The sequence below is a fragment of the Oncorhynchus nerka genome, linkage group LG14, assembly GCF_034236695.1.
Source record: "Oncorhynchus nerka isolate Pitt River linkage group LG14, Oner_Uvic_2.0, whole genome shotgun sequence".
Lineage (NCBI taxonomy): Eukaryota > Metazoa > Chordata > Actinopteri > Salmoniformes > Salmonidae > Oncorhynchus > Oncorhynchus nerka.
In genome coordinates this window covers 21,198,315-21,222,722 of record NC_088409.1, presented here as the reverse complement: position 1 = coordinate 21,222,722, position 24,408 = coordinate 21,198,315, and the positions used below count along the sequence as shown (strand labels likewise).

Here is a 24,408-nt window from a genome sequence, read left to right as displayed (position 1 = left end):
ATTGACAGTTAATTAGGCCTACATGAACACATTTAGCATCTCCTGACTTCCACACATAGCATAGCCTAGAAGCCACTGATGCCACGGTCAGGCTCACGGTAATTGACAGTTAATTAGGCCTACATGAACACATTTAGCATCTCCTGACTTCCACACATAGCATAGCCTACAACCACTGATGCCACGGTCAGTCTCACGGTAATTGACAGTTAATTAGGCCTACATAAACACATTTAGCATCTCCTGACTTCCACACATAGCATAGCCTAGAAGCCACTGATGCCACGGTCAGGCTCACGGTAATTGACAGTTAATTAGGCCTACATAAACACGTTGAGCATCTCCTGACTTCCACACATAGCATAGCCTAGAAGCCACTGATGCCACGGTCAGGCTCACGGTAATTGACAGTTAATTAGGCCTACATAAACACATTTAGCATCTCCTGACTTCCACACATAGCATAGCCTAGAAGCCACTGATGCCACGGTCAGTCTCACGGTAATTGACAGTTAATTAGGCCTACATGAACACATTTAGCATCTCCTGACTTCCACACATAGCATAGCCTACAACCACTGATGCCACGGTCAGTCTCACGGTAATTGACAGTTAATTAGGCCTACATGAACACATTTAGCATCTCCTGACTTCCACACATAGCATAGCCTACAACCACTGATGCCACGGTCAGTCTCACGGTAATTGACAGTTAATTAGGCCTACATAAACACATTTAGCATCTCCTGACTTCCACACATAGCATAGCCTAGAAGCCACTGATGCCACGGTCAGGCTCACGGTAATTGACAGTTAATTAGGCCTACATAAACATTTGAGCATCTCCTGACTTCCACACATAGCATAGCCTAGAAGCCACTGATGCCACGGTCAGGCTCACGGTAATTGACAGTTAATTAGGCCTACATAAACACATTTAGCATCTCCTGACTTCCACACATAGCATAGCCTAGAAGCCACTGATGCCACGGTCAGTCTCACGGTAATTGACAGTTAATTAGGCCTACATGAACACATTTAGCATCTCCTGACTTCCACACATAGCATAGCCTACAACCACTGATGCCACGGTCAGTCTCACGGTAATTGACAGTTAATTAGGCCTACATGAACACATTTAGCATCTCCTGACTTCCACACATAGCATAGCCTAGAAGCCACTGATGCCACGGTCAGTCTCACGGTAATTGACAGTTAATTAGGCCTACATGAACACATTTAGCATCTCCTGACTTCCACACATAGCATAGCCTAGAAGCCACTGATGCCACGGTCAGGCTCACGGTAATTGACAGTTAATTAGGCCTACATGAACACATTTAGCATCTCCTGACTTCCACACATAGCATAGCCTAGAAGCCACTGATGCCACGGTCAGTCTCACGGTAATTGACAGTTAATTAGGCCTACATGAACACATTTAGCATCTCCTGACTTCCACACATAGCATAGCCTAGAAGCCACTGATGCCACGGTCAGTCTCACGGTAATTGACAGTTAATTAGGCCCACATAAACACATTTAGCATCTCCTGACTTCCACACATAGCATAGCCTAGAAGCCACTGATGCCACGGTCAGTCTCACGGTAATTGACAGTTAATTAGGCCTACATAAACACATTTAGCATCTCCTGACTTCCACACATAGCATAGCCTACAACCACTGATGCCACGGTCAGTCTCACGGTAATTGACAGTTAATTAGGCCTACATGAACACATTTAGCATCTCCTGACTTCCACACATAGCATAGCCTAGAAGCCACTGATGCCACGGTGAGGCTCACGGTAATTGACAGTTAATTAGGCCTACATAAACACGTTGAGCATCTCCTGACTTCCACACATAGCATAGCCTAGAAGCCACTGATGCCACGGTCAGGCTCACGGTAATTGACAGTTAATTAGGTCTACATAAACACATTTAGCATCTCCTGACTTCCACACATAGCATAGCCTAGAAGCCACTGATGCCACGGTCAGTCTCACGGTAATTGACAGTTAATTAGGCCTACATGAACACATTTAGCATCTCCTGACTTCCACACATAGCATAGCCTACAACCACTGATGCCACGGTCAGTCTCACGGTAATTGACAGTTAATTAGGCCTACATGAACACATTTAGCATCTCCTGACTTCCACACATAGCATAGCCTACAACCACTGATGCCACGGTCAGGCTCACGGTAATTGACAGTTAATTAGGCCTACATGAACACATTTAGCATCTCCTGACTTCCACACATAGCATAGCCTAGAAGCCACTGATGCCACGGTCAGGCTCACGGTAATTGACAGTTAATTAGGCCTACATGAACACATTTAGCATCTCCTGACTTCCACACATAGCATAGCCTACAACCACTGATGCCACGGTCAGTCTCACGGTAATTTACAGTTAATTAGGCCTACATAAACACATTTAGCATCTCCTGACTTCCACACATAGCATAGCCTAGAAGCCACTGATGCCACGGTCAGGCTCACGGTAATTGACAGTTAATTAGGCCTACATAAACACGTTGAGCATCTCCTGACTTCCACACATAGCATAGCCTAGAAGCCACTGATGCCACGGTCAGGCTCACGGTAATTGACAGTTAATTAGGCCTACATAAACACATTTAGCATCTCCTGACTTCCACACATAGCATAGCCTAGAAGCCACTGATGCCACGGTCAGTCTCACGGTAATTGACAGTTAATTAGGCCTACATAAACACATTTAGCATCTCCTGACTTCCACACATAGCATAGCCTAGAAGCCACTGATGCCACGGTCAGTCTCACGGTAATTGACAATTAATTAGGCCTACATAAACACATTTAGCATCTCCTGACTTCCACACATAGCATAGCCTAGAAGCCACTGATGCCACGGTCAGTCTCACGGTAATTGACAGTTAATTAGGCCTACATGAACACATTTAGCATCTCCTGACTTCCACACATAGCATAGCCTAGAAGCCACTGATGCCACGGTCAGGCTCACGGTAATTGACAGTTAATTAGGCCTACATGAACACATTTAGCATCTCCTGACTTCCACACATAGCATAGCCTAGAAGCCACTGATGCCACGGTCAGTCTCACGGTAATTGACAGTTAATTAGGCCTACATGAACACATTTAGCATCTCCTGACTTCCACACATAGCATAGCCTACAACCACTGATGCCACGGTCAGTCTCACGGTAATTGACAGTTAATTAGGCCTACATGAACACATTTAGCATCTCCTGACTTCCACACATAGCATAGCCTAGAAGCCACTGATGCCACGGTCAGTCTCACGGTAATTGACAGTTAATTAGGCCTACATGAACACATTTAGCATCTCCTGACTTCCACACATAGCATAGCCTACAACCACTGATGCCACGGTCAGGCTCACGGTAATTGACAGTTAATTAGGCCTACATGAACACATTTAGCATCTCCTGACTTCCACACATAGCATAGCCTAGAAGCCACTGATGCCACGGTCAGTCTCACGGTAATTGACAGTTAATTAGGCCTACATAAACACATTTAGCATCTCCTGACTTCCACACATAGCATAGCCTAGAAGCCACTGATGCCACGGTCAGTCTCACGGTAATTGACAGTTAATTAGGCCTACATAAACACATTTAGCATCTCCTGACTTCCACACATAGCATAGCCTAGAAGCCACTGATGCCACGGTCAGTCTCACGGTAATTGACAATTAATTAGGCCTACATAAACACATTTAGCATCTCCTGACTTCCACACATAGCATAGCCTAGAAGCCACTGATGCCACGGTCAGTCTCACGGTAATTGACAGTTAATTAGGCCTACATAAACACATTTAGCATCTCCTGACTTCCACACATAGCATAGCCTAGAAGCCACTGATGCCACGGTCAGGCTCACGGTAATTGACAGTTAATTAGGCCTACATGAACACATTTAGCATCTCCTGACTTCCACACATAGCATAGCCTAGAAGCCACTGATGCCACGGTCAGTCTCACGGTAATTGACAGTTAATTAGGCCTACATGAACACATTTAGCATCTCCTGACTTCCACACATAGCATAGCCTACAACCACTGATGCCACGGTCAGTCTCACGGTAATTGACAGTTAATTAGGCCTACATGAACACATTTAGCATCTCCTGACTTCCACACATAGCATAGCCTAGAAGCCACTGATGCCACGGTCAGTCTCACGGTAATTGACAGTTAATTAGGCCTACATGAACACATTTAGCATCTCCTGACTTCCACACATAGCATAGCCTACAACCACTGATGCCACGGTCAGTCTCACGGTAATTGACAGTTAATTAGGCCTACATGAACACATTTAGCATCTCCTGACTTCCACACATAGCATAGCCTAGAAGCCACTGATGCCACGGTCAGGCTCACGGTAATTGACAGTTAATTAGGCCTACATGAACACATTTAGCATCTCCTGACTTCCACACATAGCATAGCCTAGAAGCCACTGATGCCACGGTCAGTCTCACGGTAATTGACAGTTAATTAGGCCTACATAAACACATTTAGCATCTCCTGACTTCCACACATAGCATAGCCTAGAAGCCACTGATGCCACGGTCAGTCTCACGGTAATTGACAGTTAATTAGGCCTACATAAACACATTTAGCATCTCCTGACTTCCACACATAGCATAGCCTAGAAGCCACTGATGCCACGGTCAGTCTCACGGTAATTGACAATTAATTAGGCCTACATAAACACATTTAGCATCTCCTGACTTCCACACATAGCATAGCCTAGAAGCCACTGATGCCACGGTCAGTCTCACGGTAATTGACAGTTAATTAGGCCTACATAAACACATTTAGCATCTCCTGACTTCCACACATAGCATAGCCTAGAAGCCACTGATGCCACGGTCAGGCTCACGGTAATTGACAGTTAATTAGGCCTACATGAACACATTTAGCATCTCCTGACTTCCACACATAGCATAGCCTAGAAGCCACTGATGCCACGGTCAGTCTCACGGTAATTGACAGTTAATTAGGCCTACATGAACACATTTAGCATCTCCTGACTTCCACACATAGCATAGCCTACAACCACTGATGCCACGGTCAGTCTCACGGTAATTGACAGTTAATTAGGCCTACATGAACACATTTAGCATCTCCTGACTTCCACACATAGCATAGCCTAGAAGCCACTGATGCCACGGTCAGTCTCACGGTAATTGACAGTTAATTAGGCCTACATGAACACATTTAGCATCTCCTGACTTCCACACATAGCATAGCCTACAACCACTGATGCCACGGTCAGTCTCACGGTAATTGACAGTTAATTAGGCCTACATGAACACATTTAGCATCTCCTGACTTCCACACATAGCATAGCCTACAACCACTGATGCCACGGTCAGGCTCACGGTAATTGACAGTTAATTAGGCCTACATGAACACATTTAGCATCTCCTGACTTCCACACATAGCATAGCCTAGAAGCCACTGATGCCACGGTCAGGCTCACGGTAATTGACAGTTAATTAGGCCTACATGAACACATTTAGCATCTCCTGACTTCCACACATAGCATAGCCTAGAAGCCACTGATGCCACGGTGAGGCTCACGGTAATTGACAGTTAATTAGGCCTACATAAACACGTTGAGCATCTCCTGACTTCCACACATAGCATAGCCTAGAAGCCACTGATGCCACGGTCAGGCTCACGGTAATTGACAGTTAATTAGGTCTACATAAACACATTTAGCATCTCCTGACTTCCACACATAGCATAGCCTAGAAGCCACTGATGCCACGGTCAGTCTCACGGTAATTGACAGTTAATTAGGCCTACATGAACACATTTAGCATCTCCTGACTTCCACACATAGCATAGCCTACAACCACTGATGCCACGGTCAGTCTCACGGTAATTGACAGTTAATTAGGCCTACATGAACACATTTAGCATCTCCTGACTTCCACACATAGCATAGCCTAGAAGCCACTGATGCCACGGTCAGGCTCACGGTAATTGACAGTTAATTAGGCCTACATGAACACATTTAGCATCTCCTGACTTCCACACATAGCATAGCCTACAACCACTGATGCCACGGTCAGTCTCACGGTAATTTACAGTTAATTAGGCCTACATAAACACATTTAGCATCTCCTGACTTCCACACATAGCATAGCCTAGAAGCCACTGATGCCACGGTCAGGCTCACGGTAATTGACAGTTAATTAGGCCTACATAAACACGTTGAGCATCTCCTGACTTCCACACATAGCATAGCCTAGAAGCCACTGATGCCACGGTCAGGCTCACGGTAATTGACAGTTAATTAGGCCTACATAAACACATTTAGCATCTCCTGACTTCCACACATAGCATAGCCTAGAAGCCACTGATGCCACGGTCAGTCTCACGGTAATTGACAGTTAATTAGGCCTACATAAACACATTTAGCATCTCCTGACTTCCACACATAGCATAGCCTAGAAGCCACTGATGCCACGGTCAGTCTCACGGTAATTGACAATTAATTAGGCCTACATAAACACATTTAGCATCTCCTGACTTCCACACATAGCATAGCCTAGAAGCCACTGATGCCACGGTCAGTCTCACGGTAATTGACAGTTAATTAGGCCTACATGAACACATTTAGCATCTCCTGACTTCCACACATAGCATAGCCTAGAAGCCACTGATGCCACGGTCAGGCTCACGGTAATTGACAGTTAATTAGGCCTACATGAACACATTTAGCATCTCCTGACTTTCACACATAGCATAGCCTAGAAGCCACTGATGCCACGGTCAGTCTCACGGTAATTGACAGTTAATTAGGCCTACATGAACACATTTAGCATCTCCTGACTTCCACACATAGCATAGCCTACAACCACTGATGCCACGGTCAGTCTCACGGTAATTGACAGTTAATTAGGCCTACATAAACACATTTAGCATCTCCTGACTTCCACACATAGCATAGCCTACAACCACTGATGCCACGGTCAGGCTCACGGTAATTGACAGTTAATTAGGCCTACATGAACACATTTAGCATCTCCTGACTTCCACACATAGCATAGCCTAGAAGCCACTGATGCCACGGTCAGGCTCACGGTAATTGACAGTTAATTAGGCCTACATGAACACATTTAGCATCTCCTGACTTCCACACATAGCATAGCCTAGAAGCCACTGATGCCACGGTCAGTCTCACGGTAATTGACAGTTAATTAGGCCTACATGAACACATTTAGCATCTCTGACTTCCACACATAGCATAGCCTACAACCACTGATGCCACGGTCAGTCTCACGGTAATTGACAGTTAATTAGGCCTACATGAACACATTTAGCATCTCCTGACTTCCACACATAGCATAGCCTAGAAGCCACTGATGCCACGGTCAGTCTCACGGTAATTGACAGTTAATTAGGCCTACATGAACACATTTAGCATCTCCTGACTTCCACACATAGCATAGCCTACAACCACTGATGCCACGGTCAGTCTCACGGTAATTGACAGTTAATTAGGCCTACATGAACACATTTAGCATCTCCTGACTTCCACACATAGCATAGCCTACAACCACTGATGCCACGGTCAGGCTCACGGTAATTGACAGTTAATTAGGCCTACATGAACACATTTAGCATCTCTGACTTCCACACATAGCATAGCCTAGAAGCCACTGATGCCACGGTCAGGCTCACGGTAATTGACAGTTAATGTAGGCCTACATGAACACATTTAGCATCTCTGACTTCCACACATAGCATCAGCCTAGTAGCCACTGATGCCATGGTCAGTCTCAGATTGACAGTTAAATGGCCTACATAAACACATTAGGCCTAATTAACTGTCAATTACCGTGAGACTGACCATGGTGAACATCAGTGGCTTCAGGCTATGCTATGTGTGGAAGTCAGGAGATGCTAAATGTGTTCATGTAGGCCTAATTAACTGTCAATTACCGTGAGCCTGACCGTGCATCAGTGGCTTCTAGGCTATGCTATGTGTGGAAGTCAGAGATGCTAAATGTGTTCATGTAGGCCTAATTAACTGTCAATTACCGTGAGACTGACCGTGGCATCAGTGGCTTCTAGGCTATGCTATGTGGAAGTCAGGAGATGCTAAATGTGTTTATGTAGGCCTAATTAATTGTCAATTACCGTGAGACTGACCGTGGCATCAGTGGCTTCTAGGCTATGCTATGTGTGGAAGTCAGGAGATGCTAAATGTGTTTATGTAGGCCTAATTAACTGTCAATTACCGTGAGACTGACCGTGGCATCAGTGGCTTCTAGGCTATGCTATGTGTGGAAGTCAGGAGATGCTAAATGTGTTTATGTAGGCCTAATTAACTGTCAATTACCGTGAGCCTGACCGTGGCATCAGTGGCTTCTAGGCTATGCTATGTGGGAAGTCAGGAGATGCTAACAGTTTATGTAGGCCTAATTAACTTCATTACCGTGAGCTGACCGTGGCATCAGTGGCTTCTAGGCTATGCCATGTGTGGAAGTCAGGAGATGCTAAATGTGTTTATGTAGGCCTAATTAACTGTCAATCCGTGAGACTGACCGTGGCATCAGTGGTTGTAGGCTATGCTATGTGTGAAGTCAGGATGCTAAATGTCTGTAGGCCTAATTAACAGTTAATTACCTGAGCCTGACCGTTTTAGCATCAGTGGCTTCTAGGCTATGCTATGTGTGGAAGTCAGGAGATGCTAAATGTGTTCATGTAGGCCTAATTAACTGTCAATTACCTGAGCCTGACCGTGGCATCAGTGGTTGTAGGCTATGCTATGTGTGAAGTCAGAGATGCTAAATGTGTTCTCAGGCCTAATTAACTGTCAATTACCGTGAGACTGACCGTTTAGCATCAGTGGTTCTAGGCTATAGCTGCCTAGAAGTCAGGAGATGCTAAATGTGTTCATGTAGGCCTAATTAACTGTCAATTACCGTGAGACTGACCATTTGCATCAGTGGCTTCTAGGCTATGCTATGTGTAAAGTCAGGAGATGCTAAAATGTGTTTATGTCAGACCTAATTAACTGTCAATTACCGTGAGCCTACCGTGGCATCAGTGGCTTCTAGCTATGCTATGTGTGGAAGTCAGGAGATGCTCAACGTGTTTATGTAGGCCTAATTAACTGTCAATTACCGTGAGCCTCACCGTGGCATCAGTGGCTTCAGGCTATGCTACGGTGGAAGTCAGGAGATGCTAAATGTTTCATGTAGGCCTAATTAACTGTCAATTACCGTGAGCCTGACCGTGGCATCAGTGGCTTCTAGGCTATGCTATGTGTGGAAGTCAGGAGATGCTAAATGTGTTTATGTAGGCCTAATTAACTGTCATCACCGTGAGCCTGACCGTGCATCAGTGGTTGTAGGCTATGCTATGTGTGGAAGTCAGAGATGCTAAATGTGTTCATGTAGGCCTAATTAACTGTCAATTACCGCAGACTGACCGTGGCATCAGTGGCCACTAGGCTATGCTATGTGTCAGTCAGGAGATGCTAAATGTTAATTAGGCCTAATTAACACAATTACCATCTGAGACTTCCACATGGCATCAGTGGCCACTATGCTATGTGTGGAAGTCTCCATGTAGGCCTAATTAACTGTCAATTACCGTGAGACTGACCGTGGCATCAGCCTAGGCTATGCTGTGTGGAAGTCAGGAGATGCTAAATGACAGTTAATGTAGGCCTACATTAACTGTCAATTACCGCAGCCTGACCGTGGCATCAGTGGCTTCTAGGCTATGCACAGAGATGCCACTGATGTAGGCCACTCAACTGTCATTGACCGTTAGATTGACCGGCATCAGTGGTTGTAGGCTATGCTATGTGTGAAGTCAGGAGATGCTAAATGTGTTTATGTAGGCCTAATTAACATTAGCCGTCCTGACCGTGGCATCAGTAGCATAGCCTGGAAGCCACTGATGCTAAATGTCAGGCTCACGGTAATTGACAGTTAGATGACCGGGCATCAGTGGCTAAATGCTGATTCCACACATGTAGCCTAATTAACCAATTACCGTGAGACTGACCGTGGCATCAGTGGCTTCTAGGCTATGCTATGTTGAAAGTCAGGATGCTACATGAACACATTTAGCATCTCCTGACTTCAATTATAGCATAGCCTGACAACCACTGATGCCATGGTCAAGTCAGGAGATGACAAATGTTTCATGGGCCTAATTAACTGTCAATTATCGTCAGACTGACTTCCATCAGTGGCATTGCCTACTATGCTGTGGAAGTCAGGAGATGCCAAATGTGTTTATGTAGTTAATTAACTGTCAATTACATGAGACACCGTTAGCATCAGTGACTTCCAGGCTATGCTATGAAGTCAGGAGATGCTTCCATGTAGCTCATTAACTGTCAATTACAAGTTAGATTGACCGCCTCAGTGGCTTTAGCTATCTCCCTTCCAAATGCATAGCCTACAACCACTGAGCCTGACCGGGTCAGTCTCACGGCCATTTGTGGAAGCAGTTAATGTAGGCCTACATTAACTGTCATTTAGCATCTCAGTGGCTTCCACAGGCTATCTAGCCTGGAAGTCAAGATGCTGTGTTTATGCCACGGTCAGGCTCACATAATTGATCAGTTAATTAGGCCTACATAAAGTCAGTTGAGATCTCTAAATGTGTTCATGTAGGCCTAATTAACTGCAATTACGTGAGCCTGACCACGGTCAGTCTCACGGTAATTGACAGTTAATTAGGCCTACATAAACACATTTAGCATCTCCTGACTTCCACACATAGCATAGCCTAGAAGCCACTGATGCCACGGTCAGTCTCACGGTAATTGACAATTAATTAGGCCTACATAAACACATTTAGCATCTCCTGACTTCCACACATAGCATAGCCTAGAAGCCACTGATGCCACGGTCAGTCTCACGGTAATTGACAGTTAATTAGGCCTACATAAACACATTTAGCATCTCCTGACTTCTACACATAGCATAGCCTAGAAGCCACTGATGCCACGGTCAGGCTCACGGTAATTGACAGTTAATTAGGCCTACATGAACACATTTAGCATCTCCTGACTTCCACACATAGCATAGCCTAGAAGCCACTGATGCCACGGTCAGTCTCACGGTAATTGACAGTTAATTAGGCCTACATGAACACATTTAGCATCTCCTGACTTCCACACATAGCATAGCCTACAACCACTGATGCCACGGTCAGTCTCACGGTAATTGACAGTTAATTAGGCCTACATGAACACATTTAGCATCTCCTGACTTCCACACATAGCATAGCCTAGAAGCCACTGATGCCACGGTCAGGCTCACGGTAATTGACAGTTAATTAGGCCTACATGAACACATTTAGCATCTCCTGACTTCCACACATAGCATAGCCTACAACCACTGATGCCACGGTCAGTCTCACGGTAATTGACAGTTAATTAGGCCTACATGAACACATTTAGCATCTCCTGACTTCCACACATAGCATAGCCTACAACCACTGATGCCACGGTCAGGCTCACGGTAATTGACAGTTAATTAGGCCTACATGAACACATTTAGCATCTCCTGACTTCCACACATAGCATAGCCTAGAAGCCACTGATGCCACGGTCAGGCTCACGGTAATTGACAGTTAATTAGGCCTACATGAACACATTTAGCATCTCCTGACTTCCACACATAGCATAGCCTAGAAGCCACTGATGCCACGGTCAGTCTCACGGTAATTGACAGTTAATTAGGCCTACATAAACACATTTAGCATCTCCTGACTTCCACACATAGCATAGCCTAGAAGCCACTGATGCCACGGTCAGTCTCACGGTAATTGACAGTTAATTAGGCCTACATAAACACATTTAGCATCTCCTGACTTCCACACATAGCATAGCCTAGAAGCCACTGATGCCACGGTCAGTCTCACGGTAATTGACAGTTAATTAGGCCTACATAAACACATTTAGCATCTCCTGACTTCCACACATAGCATAGCCTAGAAGCCACTGATGCCACGGTCAGTCTCACGGTAATTGACAGTTATTAGGCCTACATAAACACATTTAGCATCTCCTGACTTCCACACATAGCATAGCCTAGAACCACTGATGCAGACCTTAGGACATCTACATTTGAAAAGGTATAATACATCCATTTAATATAGCATACACCAGCAGTTCCCAAACTTTTTATAGTCCCGTAACCCTTCAGACATTCAACCTCCAGTTGTACCCCCTCTAGCACCAGGGTCAGCTCAAATGTTTTTGTTGTTGCCATCATTGTAAGCCTGCCACACACACTATATAGTATATTTATTAAACATAAGAATTAGTGTGAGTTTGTCACAACCCGGCTCGTGGGAAGTGACAAAGAGCTCTTATAGGACCAGGGCACAAATAATAATATAATAATAATCAATAATTTTGCTCTTTATTTAACCATCTTACATATAAAACCTTATTTGTTAATCGAAAATTGTGAATAACTCACCACAGGTTAATGAGAAGGGTGTGATTGAAAGGATGCACATAACTCTGCAAGGTTGGGTTTGTTTGGAGAGAGTCTCAGTCTTAAATCATATTCCACACACAGTCTGTGTCTGTATTTAGTTTTTATGCTAGTGAGGGCCGAGAATCCACTCTCACATAGGTACGTGGTTACAAAGGGCATCAGTGTCTTAACAGCGCAAATTGCCAAGGCAAGAAACTCTGAGTGCAGCCCAATCCAGAAATCTGGCAGTGGCTTCTGATTAAATAACATTTTCACATAACCGTTTGTTGCAATTTCGATGAGGCTCTCTTGTTCAGATATCGGTAACTGTACTGGAGGCAGGGCATGAAAGGGATAACGAATCCAGTTGTTTGTGTAATTTGTTTCAGGAAAGTACCTGCGTAATTGCGCACCCAACTCACTCAGGTGCTTCACTATATCACATTTGACATTGTCCATAAGCTTGAGTTAATTTGCACACAGACCTGTGTGTTGTCCTTGTTAATGCAGACAGAGAAGAGCTCCAACTTCTTAATCATAGCCTCTATTTTGTCCCGCATATTGAATATCGTTGCGGAGTCCCTGTAATCCTAGATTCAGATCATTCAGGCAAGAAAAAGCATCACCCAGACAGGCCAGTCATGTGAGAAACTCATCATCATGCAAGCGGTCAGACAAGTGAAAATGATGGTCAGTAAAGTCAACTTTAAGCTTGTCTCTCAATTTTAAAAAACGTGTCAATACTTTGCCTCTTGATAACCAGCGCACTTCTGTATGTTGTAAAAGTGTTACATGGTCGCTGCCCTTATCATTGCACAGTGCAAAAAATACACAAGAATTCAAGGGCCTTTCTTTAACAAAGTTAACCATTTTCACTGTGGTGTCCAAAACATCTTTCAAGCTGTCAGGCATTCCCTTGGCAGCAAGAGCCTCTTGGTGGATGCTGCAGTGTGCCCAGGTGGCGTTGGGAGCAACTGCTTGCACGCACATTACCACTCCACTATGTCTCGCTGTCATGGCTTTTGCGCCATCAGTATAGATACCAACACATCTTGACCACCAAAGTCCATTTTATGTCACAAAGCTGTCCAGTACTTTAAAAATATCCTCTCCTGTTGTCCTGATTTCCAGTGGTTTGCAGAAGAGGATGTCTTCCTTAATTGACGCCCCATAAACGTAATGGACAATTACCAGGAGCTGTGCCAGGCCCATCATGTCTGTTGACTCATCCAGCTGTCACGCATAGAATTCACTGGCTTGTATGTGAAGCAGTAAATTGTTTCAAAACATCACTGCAATGTCACTGATGCGTCATTAAACTGTTGTTTGATGAAGTCATTGTCTGTATAATTTTAGCCTTTTCCCCCAGCATTGTCCCACCCATATCCGCGGCAGCAGAATGAAGTCCTCCACAATAGTATGGGTCTTGCCTGTCCTAGCCACTCGGTAGCTCACCATATAAGATGCTTCTAGACCCTTGTTAGTAATGGTATCTGTTGCTTTTATACATGTCTTACTACTCAAAAGTCATCTTAATTCTCTTATTTTGTTTCTAAATGTCTGTGCAAGAGGTAAGGTTTCATTGAGTTGTGAGATAGTACTTTTGCACATATAACACACTGTGGCTGAGGAAAGGCACTACTCCCAATATAAGTGAACCTCAAATCAATGTAGTTGTCATCATATTTGCGCCTCTTCGATGGTCCAATGTCCCTGTCTGTTGTTCGGTGCTTTCCCGGGTAAGGAGGCAGTAGCTCTTAGGCTGCATCAGATTCACAACTGTCAGTGTCCATGCTAGCTGGGCTAACAACAAATGTAGAATTAATGATGCTAGCATTGGATGTGCTCGTGGAAGCAGAACAACTTGTGTCGTGGACAGGTGCAGTACTGCTGGTAGTAGCAGTACTACCAGTAGAGCTGGTATGTGTCTCTATGAACGCAGGCCTTTAATTATTTTTTAATTTTTTAAATACATTTTCGAGCAAACGGAATAAGCAGCAGCTACGTTTGGGGACATACGGACCGTTAGTGGAATTCCCACAAGAGAGTAACGGTTAACGTGATTGGATGTTAATTATTTGACTAGGCGACCTGTATTTGACATTGTGTTGTTATTTCGCTGAACACTAGATGGTTTCATTTTATTTTTGGCAGTGAAACGAGGCTACTAAGGTAAGAAAAATATAGTTGGACTGTTTGAAAATGTGAAGAGAAAAAAAAAGTATTATTATAAAACAATTTTTAAAATGTGAATCACACTTATTTGGCGTACTTAAAAAAACATTTTAAAAATGTGAATCACACTTATTTGGCGTACTCCCGACGGCAATGCGTACCCCAGTTTGGGAATACCTGGCCTACACCGTCACAATAAATCCCCCAAAATTATTTTAGACAGGTCTAAAGAAACATGATATGAAGAAAATGTAGTCTAAGATGAACAGAGTAGCATACTCAGTTGTCCTTATGTCAGTCACTGATCAGACTATGCCATATGGCTGTGTGCTACACTAGTTCATTTAGCAGGCAAGATTGTCTTAGAATATCGTGGCATTATTTTATAGTAGAAAGAACACAATGAACATAGCTGAAATAAAATAGAAATGATATTTTCTCTAAAGGATTTCCAAGAAAGTGCGCACATGCAGCTATTTTTTCATTAACAAAGAAACAGGTCCTCCTACAGTGAATTCGGAAAGTATTCAGCACAGGTGACTTTTTCCACATTTTGTTACGTTACAGCCTTATTCTAAAATGGATTAAAGAAAACAAATTCTCAATCTACAAACAATACCCCATATTCAGAAAGCAAAAAAATGTTTTTGTAAATTGAGGTCTGGTGCTTCCTGTTTCCATTGATCATCCTTGAGATGTTTCTACAACTTGGAATCCCACCTATGGTAAATTAATTTGATTGGATATGATTTGGAAAGGCACACCTGTTTATATAAGGTCCCACAGTTGGCAGTGCACGTCAGAGCAAAAACCAAGCCATGGGGTTGAAGGAATTGTCCATAGAGCTCTGAGACAGGTTTGTGTCGAGGGACAGATCTGAGGAAGGGTACCAAAACATTTCTGCAGCATTGAAGGTCCCCAAGAACACAGTGGGCTCCATCGTTCTTAAATGGAAGAAGTTTGGAACCACCAAGACTCCTAGAGCTGGCCATCCGGGCAAACTGAGCAATCAGGGGAGAACGGCCTTGGTCAGGAAGGTGCCCAAGAACCCGATGGTTACTCTGACAGAACTCCAGAGTTCCTCTGTGGGGATGGTTGTCCTTCTGGAAGGTTCTCCCGTCTCTGCAGTACTCCACCAAACAGGCCTTTACGGTAGAGAGGCCAGACAGAAGTCACTCCTCAGTAAAAGGAACATGACATTCCGCTTGGAGTTTGCCAAAAGGCACCTAAAGGAATCTCAGATCATGAGAAACAAGATTCTCTGGTCTGATGAAACCAAAACTGAACTTTTGGCCTGAATGCAAAGTGTCACGTCTGGAAGAAACCTGCCACCATCCCTATGGTGAAGCATGGTGGCAGGGAGGGTTTTCAGCGGCAGGGACTGGAAGACTAGTCAGGATCTAGGGAAAGATGAATGGTGCAAAGTACAGAGATCCTTGATGAGAACCTGTTCCAGAGCACTCAGGACCTCAGACTGGGACAAAGGTTCACCTTCCTACAGGACAACGACCCTAAGCACACAGCCAAGACTTGGCTTCGGGACAAGTCTCTGAATGTCCTTGAGTGGCCGAGCCAGAGCCTGGACTTGAACCCGATCGAACATCTCTGTTGTGACCTGAAAATAGCTGTGCGGTCAAGACTCCCCATTCAACCTGACAGAGCTTGAGAGGATCTGCAGAGAAGACTGGGAGAAACTCCCCAAATACAGGTGTGCCAAGCTTGTAGTGTCATACCCAAGAAGAATCCAGGCTGTAATCGGTGCCAAAGGTGCTTCAACAAAATACTGAGTAATGGGTCTGAATAATTATGTAAATGTCACATTTCTGTATAAAAATAAATACATGTTTTTGCATTATGGGGTATTATGTGTAGATTGAGGGGGTGAAAACGATTTAATCCAGTTTAGAATAAGGCTGTAACATAACAAAATATGGAAAAAGTCAAGGGGTCTGAATACTTTCCGAATGTACTTTATATGCTTAATTTTGAGTTATTTATGCAGCTTTAGTTGTCATACAAATGTTAGGCTATAGGTTTTGATATTGAATAGGTTCTAAGGCTGCATGATGCGACTGATGATGCTTTAGAAAAAAGCAGGAAAGTTATGTGCTCTGCTCTGTTTCTTGCGCAGGCTGCACATACTTCATCATTCACAATTTGACAAGCACTTGATACTATTCTCACCCATCAGACTCTTCTTAATTTAATCTGATCTTTACATATAGCCTACTAATATGTGTGGAATTACTTTTGATTAGAATGGCCCACCTCTTCCAGATGGACGTCATATTCTATTTGTGCCCTTCTCGTAGGACTATTATATAGACAGTGTCGTTTTTTAAATTGAAATTGTTGCCACTGTCAACAGAATAGGCTACCCTTTAACTTGTCCTATTAAAAACATATTCTGTTAATGTCTCCAGTCATATATAGTGTAGTAGAAATGCATGAAATGTGTTCATAAAACAACATTTTTCCCGTTCAAAGAAAGAATAAACGTAGGCCTATCTGATACAGCCTAGCCATACTCTAGTCTATGCTATACACGCTCAGCCATGCATTGAATGGTATTTTTTTGCGAACAATGATTGAGTTCTATTATTAGCCTAAATTATGACCATCCAATCTACTCACATTTCCAATAGTAGGCTATTTTACATAAGAAACAGCATTATATGCATGTAATGCTTTATTAATAAAAGGTGCATTTTTACTGTGAAACATATCTTCCCCAAATATGGAACTCACCCACTGCCTATGTTTGCCAGTTAGGCTGCACCAACAAATATATCAGCACAAGACAGCTGGGATCCTCTTTTATATAATGGCCAGTCAAAACTCTGTTTTCACACGCAACTGTGCAATGACGGAGTTTATAAGAACACGTTTCACTAGGCTCTGTAGGCTATGTGCTCTCTTACCGTGTCCCAGGGGTTCTAGGTCTGTAGGCTATGTGCTCTCTTACCGTGTCCCAGGGGTTCTAGGCCTGTAGACTATGTGCTCTCTTACCGTGTCCCAGGGGTTCTAGGTCTGTAGGCTATGTGCTCTCTTACCGTGTCCCAGGGGTTCTAGGCCTGTAGACTATGTGCTCTCTTACCGTGTCCCAGGGGTCCTAGGTCTGTAGGCTATGTGCTCTTTTACCGTGTCCCAGGGGTTCTAGGTCTGTAGGCTATGTGCTCTCTTACCGTGTCCCAGGGGTTCTAGGTCTGTAGGCTATGTGCTCTCTTACCGTGTCCCTGGGGTTCTAGGTCTGTAGGCTATGTGCTCTCTTACCGTGTCCCTGGGGTTCTAGGTCTGTAGGCTATGTGCTCTCTTACCGTGTCCCAGGGGTTCTAGGTCTGTAGGCTATGTGCTCTCTTACCGTGTCCCTGGGGTTCTAGGTCTGTAGGCTATGTGCTCTCTTACCGTGTCCCAGGGGTTCTAGGCCTGTAGGCTATGTGCTCTCTTACCGTGTCCCAGGGGTTCTAGGCCTGTAGGCTATGTGCTCTCTTACCGTGTCCCAGGGGTTCTAGGCCTGTAGACTATGTGCTCTCTTACCGTGTCCCAGGGGTTCTAGGTCTGTAGGCTATATGCTCTCTTACCGTGTCCCAGGGGTTCTAGGCCTGTAGGCTATGTGCTCTCTTACCGTGTCCCAGGGGTTCTAGGTCTGTAGGCTATGTGCTCTCTTACCGTGTCCCAGGGGTTCTAGGTCTGTAGGCTATGTGCTCTCTTACCGTGTCCCTGGGGTTCTAGGTCTGTAGGCTATGTGCTCTCTTACCGTGTCCCAGGGGTTCTAGGTCTGTAGGCTATGTGCTCTCTTACCGTGTCCCTGGAGTTCTAGGTCTGTAGGCTATGTGCTCTCTTACCGTGTCCCTGGGGTTCTAGGTCTGTAGGCTATGTGCTCTCTTACCGTGTCCCTGGGGTTCTAGGTCTGCAGGCTATGTGCTCTCTTACCGTGTCCCAGGGGTTCTAGGTCTGTAGGCTATGTGCTCTCTTACCGTGTCCCAGGGGTTCTAGGTCTGTAGGCTATCTGCTCTCTTACCGTGTCCCTGGGGTTCTAGGTCTGTAGGCTATGTGCTCTCTTACCGTGTCCTAGGGGTTCTAGGTCTGTAGGCTATGTGCTCTCTTACCGTGTCCCAGGGGTTCTAGGTCTGTAGGCTATGTGCTCTCTTACCGTGTCCCAGGGGTTCTAGGTCTGTAGGCTATGTGCTCTCTTACCGTGTCCCAGGGGTTCTAGGTCTGTAGGCTATGTGCTCTCTTACCGTGTCCCAGGGGTTCTAGATCTGTAGGCTATGTGCTCTCTTACCGTGTCCCAGGGGTTCTAGGTCTGTAGACTATGTGCTCTCTTACCGTGTCCCAGGGGTTCTAGGTCTGTAGGCTATGTGCTCTCTTACCGTGTCCCAGGGGTTCTAGGTCTGTAGGCTATGTGCTCTCTTACCGTGTCCCCTAAGGTCTGCAGGCTATGTGCTCTCTTACCGTGTCCCCTAAGGTCTGCAGGCTATGTGCTCTCTTACCGTGTCCCCTAAGGTCTGCAGGCTATGTGCTCTCTTACCGTGTCCCCTAAGGTCTGCAGGCTGTGTTTGGAGTTATTTGGCCACGTTAGTTATGATACAAACCTTATCAAAACATACAGGCCTATGGGCTATGTGCTCTCTTACCGTGTCCCAGAGGTTCTAGGCCTATGGGCTAGGCTACATGACGTGCGATTTGAAAAAGTAGGACTAAAAAAAGGCATGCGCTGTTTCTTGCCTTACTGCACATGCAGGGAATCATTAAGTGATAATATATCATTCACAAGTGATAATATTGTCACTAATCAGACTACTTTAATCTTGTCTTTACACATACTAAATACTATATGTGTTATGATTTAGAAAGGACCATTATCATGCACCTATTGGAAAAGGGGAGCTTTTCCCATAGTTAATTTTCATCCAGCCAGGTAGACTATACTCCTGTTGTAAATCAAAGCAATGTGCTTAATATTTGGAAAGTTGAGAAATAAATATAGTAGGCCTGGCCTGTAGAAAGCTGATGGGATCCTCTTTTTGAAGAGGCCATAAAAATTGTTTTGTCGATTGCATAGCCTATAGAAATGTTGCGCAACATGAGCTCATGGGCACTCATGAAGTGTTTGATTAGATTTTCAATTACATTTCTATTGATGTCAGAGTGATCAGAGAGACAGTAAGGTGCTGAGTACCAGCACATTAGCAACTGACTGTTAGCAAGTTTGGTACTCTACTAATGATCATCAGCACCATCAGAGCGCAGTTTTGGAGAAGCCTAGTTACTGTGACTAAACAGTCACGTAATACCGTCACCAAAACAGCCCTACCCTAAACCTAAAGTTAACCGGTCTCTCTCTCTCTTCTTACTTGTGACAAGTGTTGGGGTTAAAGGTGAAGCCAGGTTCCGGTATGGGGGAGGAGCCTGCCCCCTGGGTGGTCGGCAGGTAGGTGGGGTTTGGATTTTCCCTATGGAAACAGCTCAGTCTGTCCCCGCCCTCCTTCTTGCAGCAGTGGTAGTGGCGAGTCTTCACTGAGAACTCATCACTACAGAATGTGGACAGGGCCTGTTCCCACTGTAAGTGACATATACAAACATCAATTCACACATGAAAAATAGAGATAAAAGAAGTCCTAAAATGGTGAAGGTAAAGCTTTAGCCCTCATGAACACCTTCCCCTCTACACAGCTATACAGATAGACGCCAAGGATGATCTGTTGTGTCTGTATGGGCTTTCCTTCTCCTGAGTCTCATCTTCCCTATGCATCCTCTGTCTTCACTACTACCATCTCATCTTCCCTATGCATCCTCTGTCTTCACTACTACCATCTCATCGTCCCTATGCATCCTCTGTCTTCACTACTACCATCTCATCTTCCCTATGCATCCTCTGTCTTCACTACTACCATCTCATCTTCCCTATGCATCCTCTGTCTTCACTACTACCATCTCATCTTCCCTATGCATCCTCTGTCTTCACTACTACCATCTCATCTTCCCTATGCATCCTCTGTCTTCACTACTACCATCTCATCTTCCCTATGCATCCTCTGTCTTCACTACTACCATCTCATCTTCCCTATGCATCCTCTGTCTTCACTACTACCATCTCATCTTCCCTATGCATCCTCTGTCTTCACTACTACCATCTCATCTTCCCTATGCATCCTCTGTCTTCACTACTACTATCTCATCTTCCCTATGCATCCTCTGTCTTCACTACTACCATCTCATCTTCCCTATGCATCCTCTGTCTTCACTACTATTGTCTCAGGTTGGGTTAAATGCAGAAGACACATTTCAGTTGAATGCATTCAGTTGTACAACTGACTAGATATCCCCCTTTTCCTTATCTTCTCTAGACATCCTCTGTCCTCTTCACTACTACCATCTCATCTTCCCTATGCATCCTCTGTCTTCACTACTATTGTCTCAGGTTGGGTTAAATGCAGAAGACACATTTCAGTTGAATGCATTCAGTTGTACAACTGACTAGATATCCCCCTTTTCCTTATCTTCTCTAGACATCCTCTGTCCTCTTCACTACTACCATCTCATCTTCCCTATGCATCCTCTGTCTTCACTACTATTGTCTCAGGTTGGGTTAAATGCAGAAGACACATTTCAGTTGAATGCATAGGTATTCCCCTTTTCCTTATCTTCCCTAGACATCCTCATCACTACTACCGTCTCATCTCCCCTAGACATCGTCTGTCCTCATCAATACTACATCTGTGCACATAGAAGGCGGTTCTGTTGGTACAATAGGAGTGAACGGACCAGAACTGAACCCGACGGGACAGAATGGAACAGGACAGAATCAAATGTTGCCACAGAAACACTCACCGCCTGTGTAACGCAGCACAGCGTCATTTCCTGGACCTGCTGTGTCCCGTTCCTATGGCAACATGCGCTGTACCAGGACTCTATCCGGTTGACGGCGTCACCTTGACGACGAAGGTAGCCAAAGCCTGTCTGGGGTAAGGAGTAGGCAGGGTACCGGGGACGACGGCTGCTATGGAGACAGATGGCCTGGAGGTTGTTAGGGGATGGCTGGCCAGGGGGGAAGAGGACACTGGGGTGGGAATCCCCAAACGAGCGAGGCCCAGCCATCGGCCGACCTCCAGGTGTAAAGTCTGTGTCCAGGTGCAGGGTGATCTCCCTCTGGGTGATGTCTACGTCAGCTGCCCTGGAGCCCGCTGAGAACACACACTTCTGTTACTGTACCTCCCTCACACAGGATACAACACACACGTCATACTCCATTGGCTGTGTGATATGAAGTATACCAGCAGGGAAGGCATCGCCACCCACCTCTCTCCTTGAGGACTTTGAGCAGGTAAGGCTTCATATGTTCATGGGTGACCTCTCTCTGCTCCATGCCAGGAGACTCTACACAGTGACAGACAGGAGTTAGTACTGACAGCCATACACTAATAACATGTCATGTGCCTACACTGTATTAATTACATGGCAGAATGGCATGGGCATAGGAGAGGATGTGTCCCAAATACTTTGGAATACTTTCCTTCTCTCGTCTCCTTTCTTTCATTAACACTGACAGATCTGTGAATAGGCTGGATAGAACAAAGCCACCTCTCCTATGGGTTACAGTTATAACACACTCACCTATGGGTTACAGTTAGTTATGGTTAGAACACACTCACCTATGGGTTACAGTTAGTTATGGTTAGAACACACACACCTATGGGTTACAGTTAGAACACACTCACCTATGGGTTACAGTTAGAACACACTCACCTATGGGTTACAGTTAGAACACACTCACCTATGGGTTACAGTTAGAACACACTCACCTATGGGTTACAGTTAGAACACACTCTCCTATGGGTTACAGTTATAACACATTCACCTATGGGTTACAGTTATAACACACTCACCTATGGGTTACAGTTAGAACACACTCACCTATGGGTTACAGTTATAACACACTCACCTATGGGTTACAGTTAGAACACACTCACCTATGGGTTACAGTTAGAACACACTCACCTATGGGTTACAGTTAGAACACACTCACCTATGGGTTACAGTTATAACACACTCTCCTATGGGTTACAGTTAGAACACACTCACCTATGGGTTACAGTTAGAACACACTCACCTATGGGTTACAGTTAGAACACACTCAGCTATGGGTTACAGTTAGAACATACTCACCTATGGGTTACAGTTAGAACACACTCACCTATGGGTTACAGTTAGAACACACTCACCTATGGGTTCCCAGAGTCCCCCAAAGTCCACCTCCCTCTGGGTTATATCAGGCTCTAGCTGACTCGCCCCTGGAAGACATATACACACAGCACTGTGAAGGCATTGAAACACACACACACACACACACACACACACACACACAAACCTTGCAGGAGCTCCTCTATGTCAAAGGAGGCCTCTCGCTGTAACATGCCAGGCCTATCTATGGAAGGGATGAGAGAATGTAAACAGACATAAAAACACAGAGACCAGCACACACGCCCACTGGTTACATAAGCCATCACACTCTGACCATGTCAGTACTGTTGTCCACCACCTAGATTTCACATAGAAATATGACTTATAGATATGTTATTCTCATTGAAAGCAAGTCTAAGAAGTGGAAGATCTGTTCTATGTGCGCTATTTCTATCATTCCAATTTCTTAAGTTACATTTTTGCTTCTGGTTTTGTATACCAGCTTCAAACAGCTTAAAATACAAATATTTTGCTTATTGAAAAGGAATTTCATAGCGGTTTAGATGGTACAATGATTCTCAACACTATACATTGCTTGTTTTGTCACAAACTGAAATTAGGCTAACTACTAGAATTGTATCAAACAGGAAATTACGGAGCCACTTCTGCATATTGCACCTTTAATTAACATGGTGTGAATTCTCTAGTCTAGATGTTTGTTACACCTAAAATAATAGTTATACTGTTAGTAGACTTGGACAAAGTTGTTCCACACTAAACTGGTGGAATGGAATGTATCACGTCCAACAAATAATGTTTTTCTTAATGATCTCGATAGTGCATAAAAATGGCCTCTTCTGCGCACTTCTAACAGACCATGCACAAACAGAAGGTGAGCCATAAACACATACCAGTACATAAAACAAGGACAAAAAGAACTGATGATTCCATGCAAAAAAACCTCGTATGCTACAAACCTTCAGATGCCGCAGACACCAGCACTAGTGCACACCAGCAAGCTAGAGCCCAAGACCAACCCATTTCGAGTACTGACACGGGAGGTGTCTGATATCCTTGTCCTCTTTCACAGGACTGTTTCCACTCTCTCTGTTTCGCCCCTTTTCACCACCCCACTCTCTTTCCCTGTGTTTCGCAAAGTCGTTCCAAAGCCACGTCAAGTTCAGGAAACGACACTTGAGCGTCAAATCAAGGTCCTTCCTTTTCAAACCGTTAAGTCTTTTTGGAGTGGTATGAAATAGAGAATGAGAGTTGTGAGAGGGCATAAATACATGTATATTTGTTTTGTGATTGGAGGGGAAAGAAGGAGGGATATTTTCCACCATGAGTCAGCAGTGGCGTGTTTTCATGGAAGGAAGCCAGGCTTCTCCCAAAAATGGGCAAATAAAATAAATAAATAATTGTCCTTCATTTCGCAAGAGGTGGAATTTATCACACTGGAGAAAGCATCGAAACGAGCGAAACAGCGCCTCCCTGTATGTGTAGCGTCGAATGCAAGGGAAGCCAGC

General features: G+C 44.6%; 1 protein-coding gene across 2 annotated transcripts in view; it reads right to left on the bottom strand.

The window, feature by feature from the left end:
* The window catches only part of LOC115118973 (extracellular matrix protein 1-like), a 36,733-nt gene extending 12,536 nt beyond the window's left edge, over positions 1–24,197 (bottom strand). Inside the window, exons 1-6 of one of the 2 annotated variants that reach the window (XM_065027751.1) lie at positions 23,860–24,197; positions 23,070–23,126; positions 22,924–22,992; positions 22,001–22,078; positions 21,533–21,885; positions 20,056–20,261 (exon numbers count right to left, since the gene is read on the bottom strand). In XM_065027751.1, coding sequence (XP_064883823.1) covers positions 20,056–20,261; positions 21,533–21,885; positions 22,001–22,078; positions 22,924–22,992; positions 23,070–23,126; positions 23,860–23,923 — 827 coding nt within the window. In that variant the 5' untranslated portion in view covers positions 23,924–24,197. The remainder of the gene's footprint in view (positions 1–20,055; positions 20,262–21,532; positions 21,886–22,000; positions 22,079–22,923; positions 22,993–23,069; positions 23,127–23,859) is intronic. The other variant, XM_065027752.1, reaches the window with a different exon arrangement.
* Between the last annotated feature and the right edge of the window lie 211 nt (positions 24,198–24,408).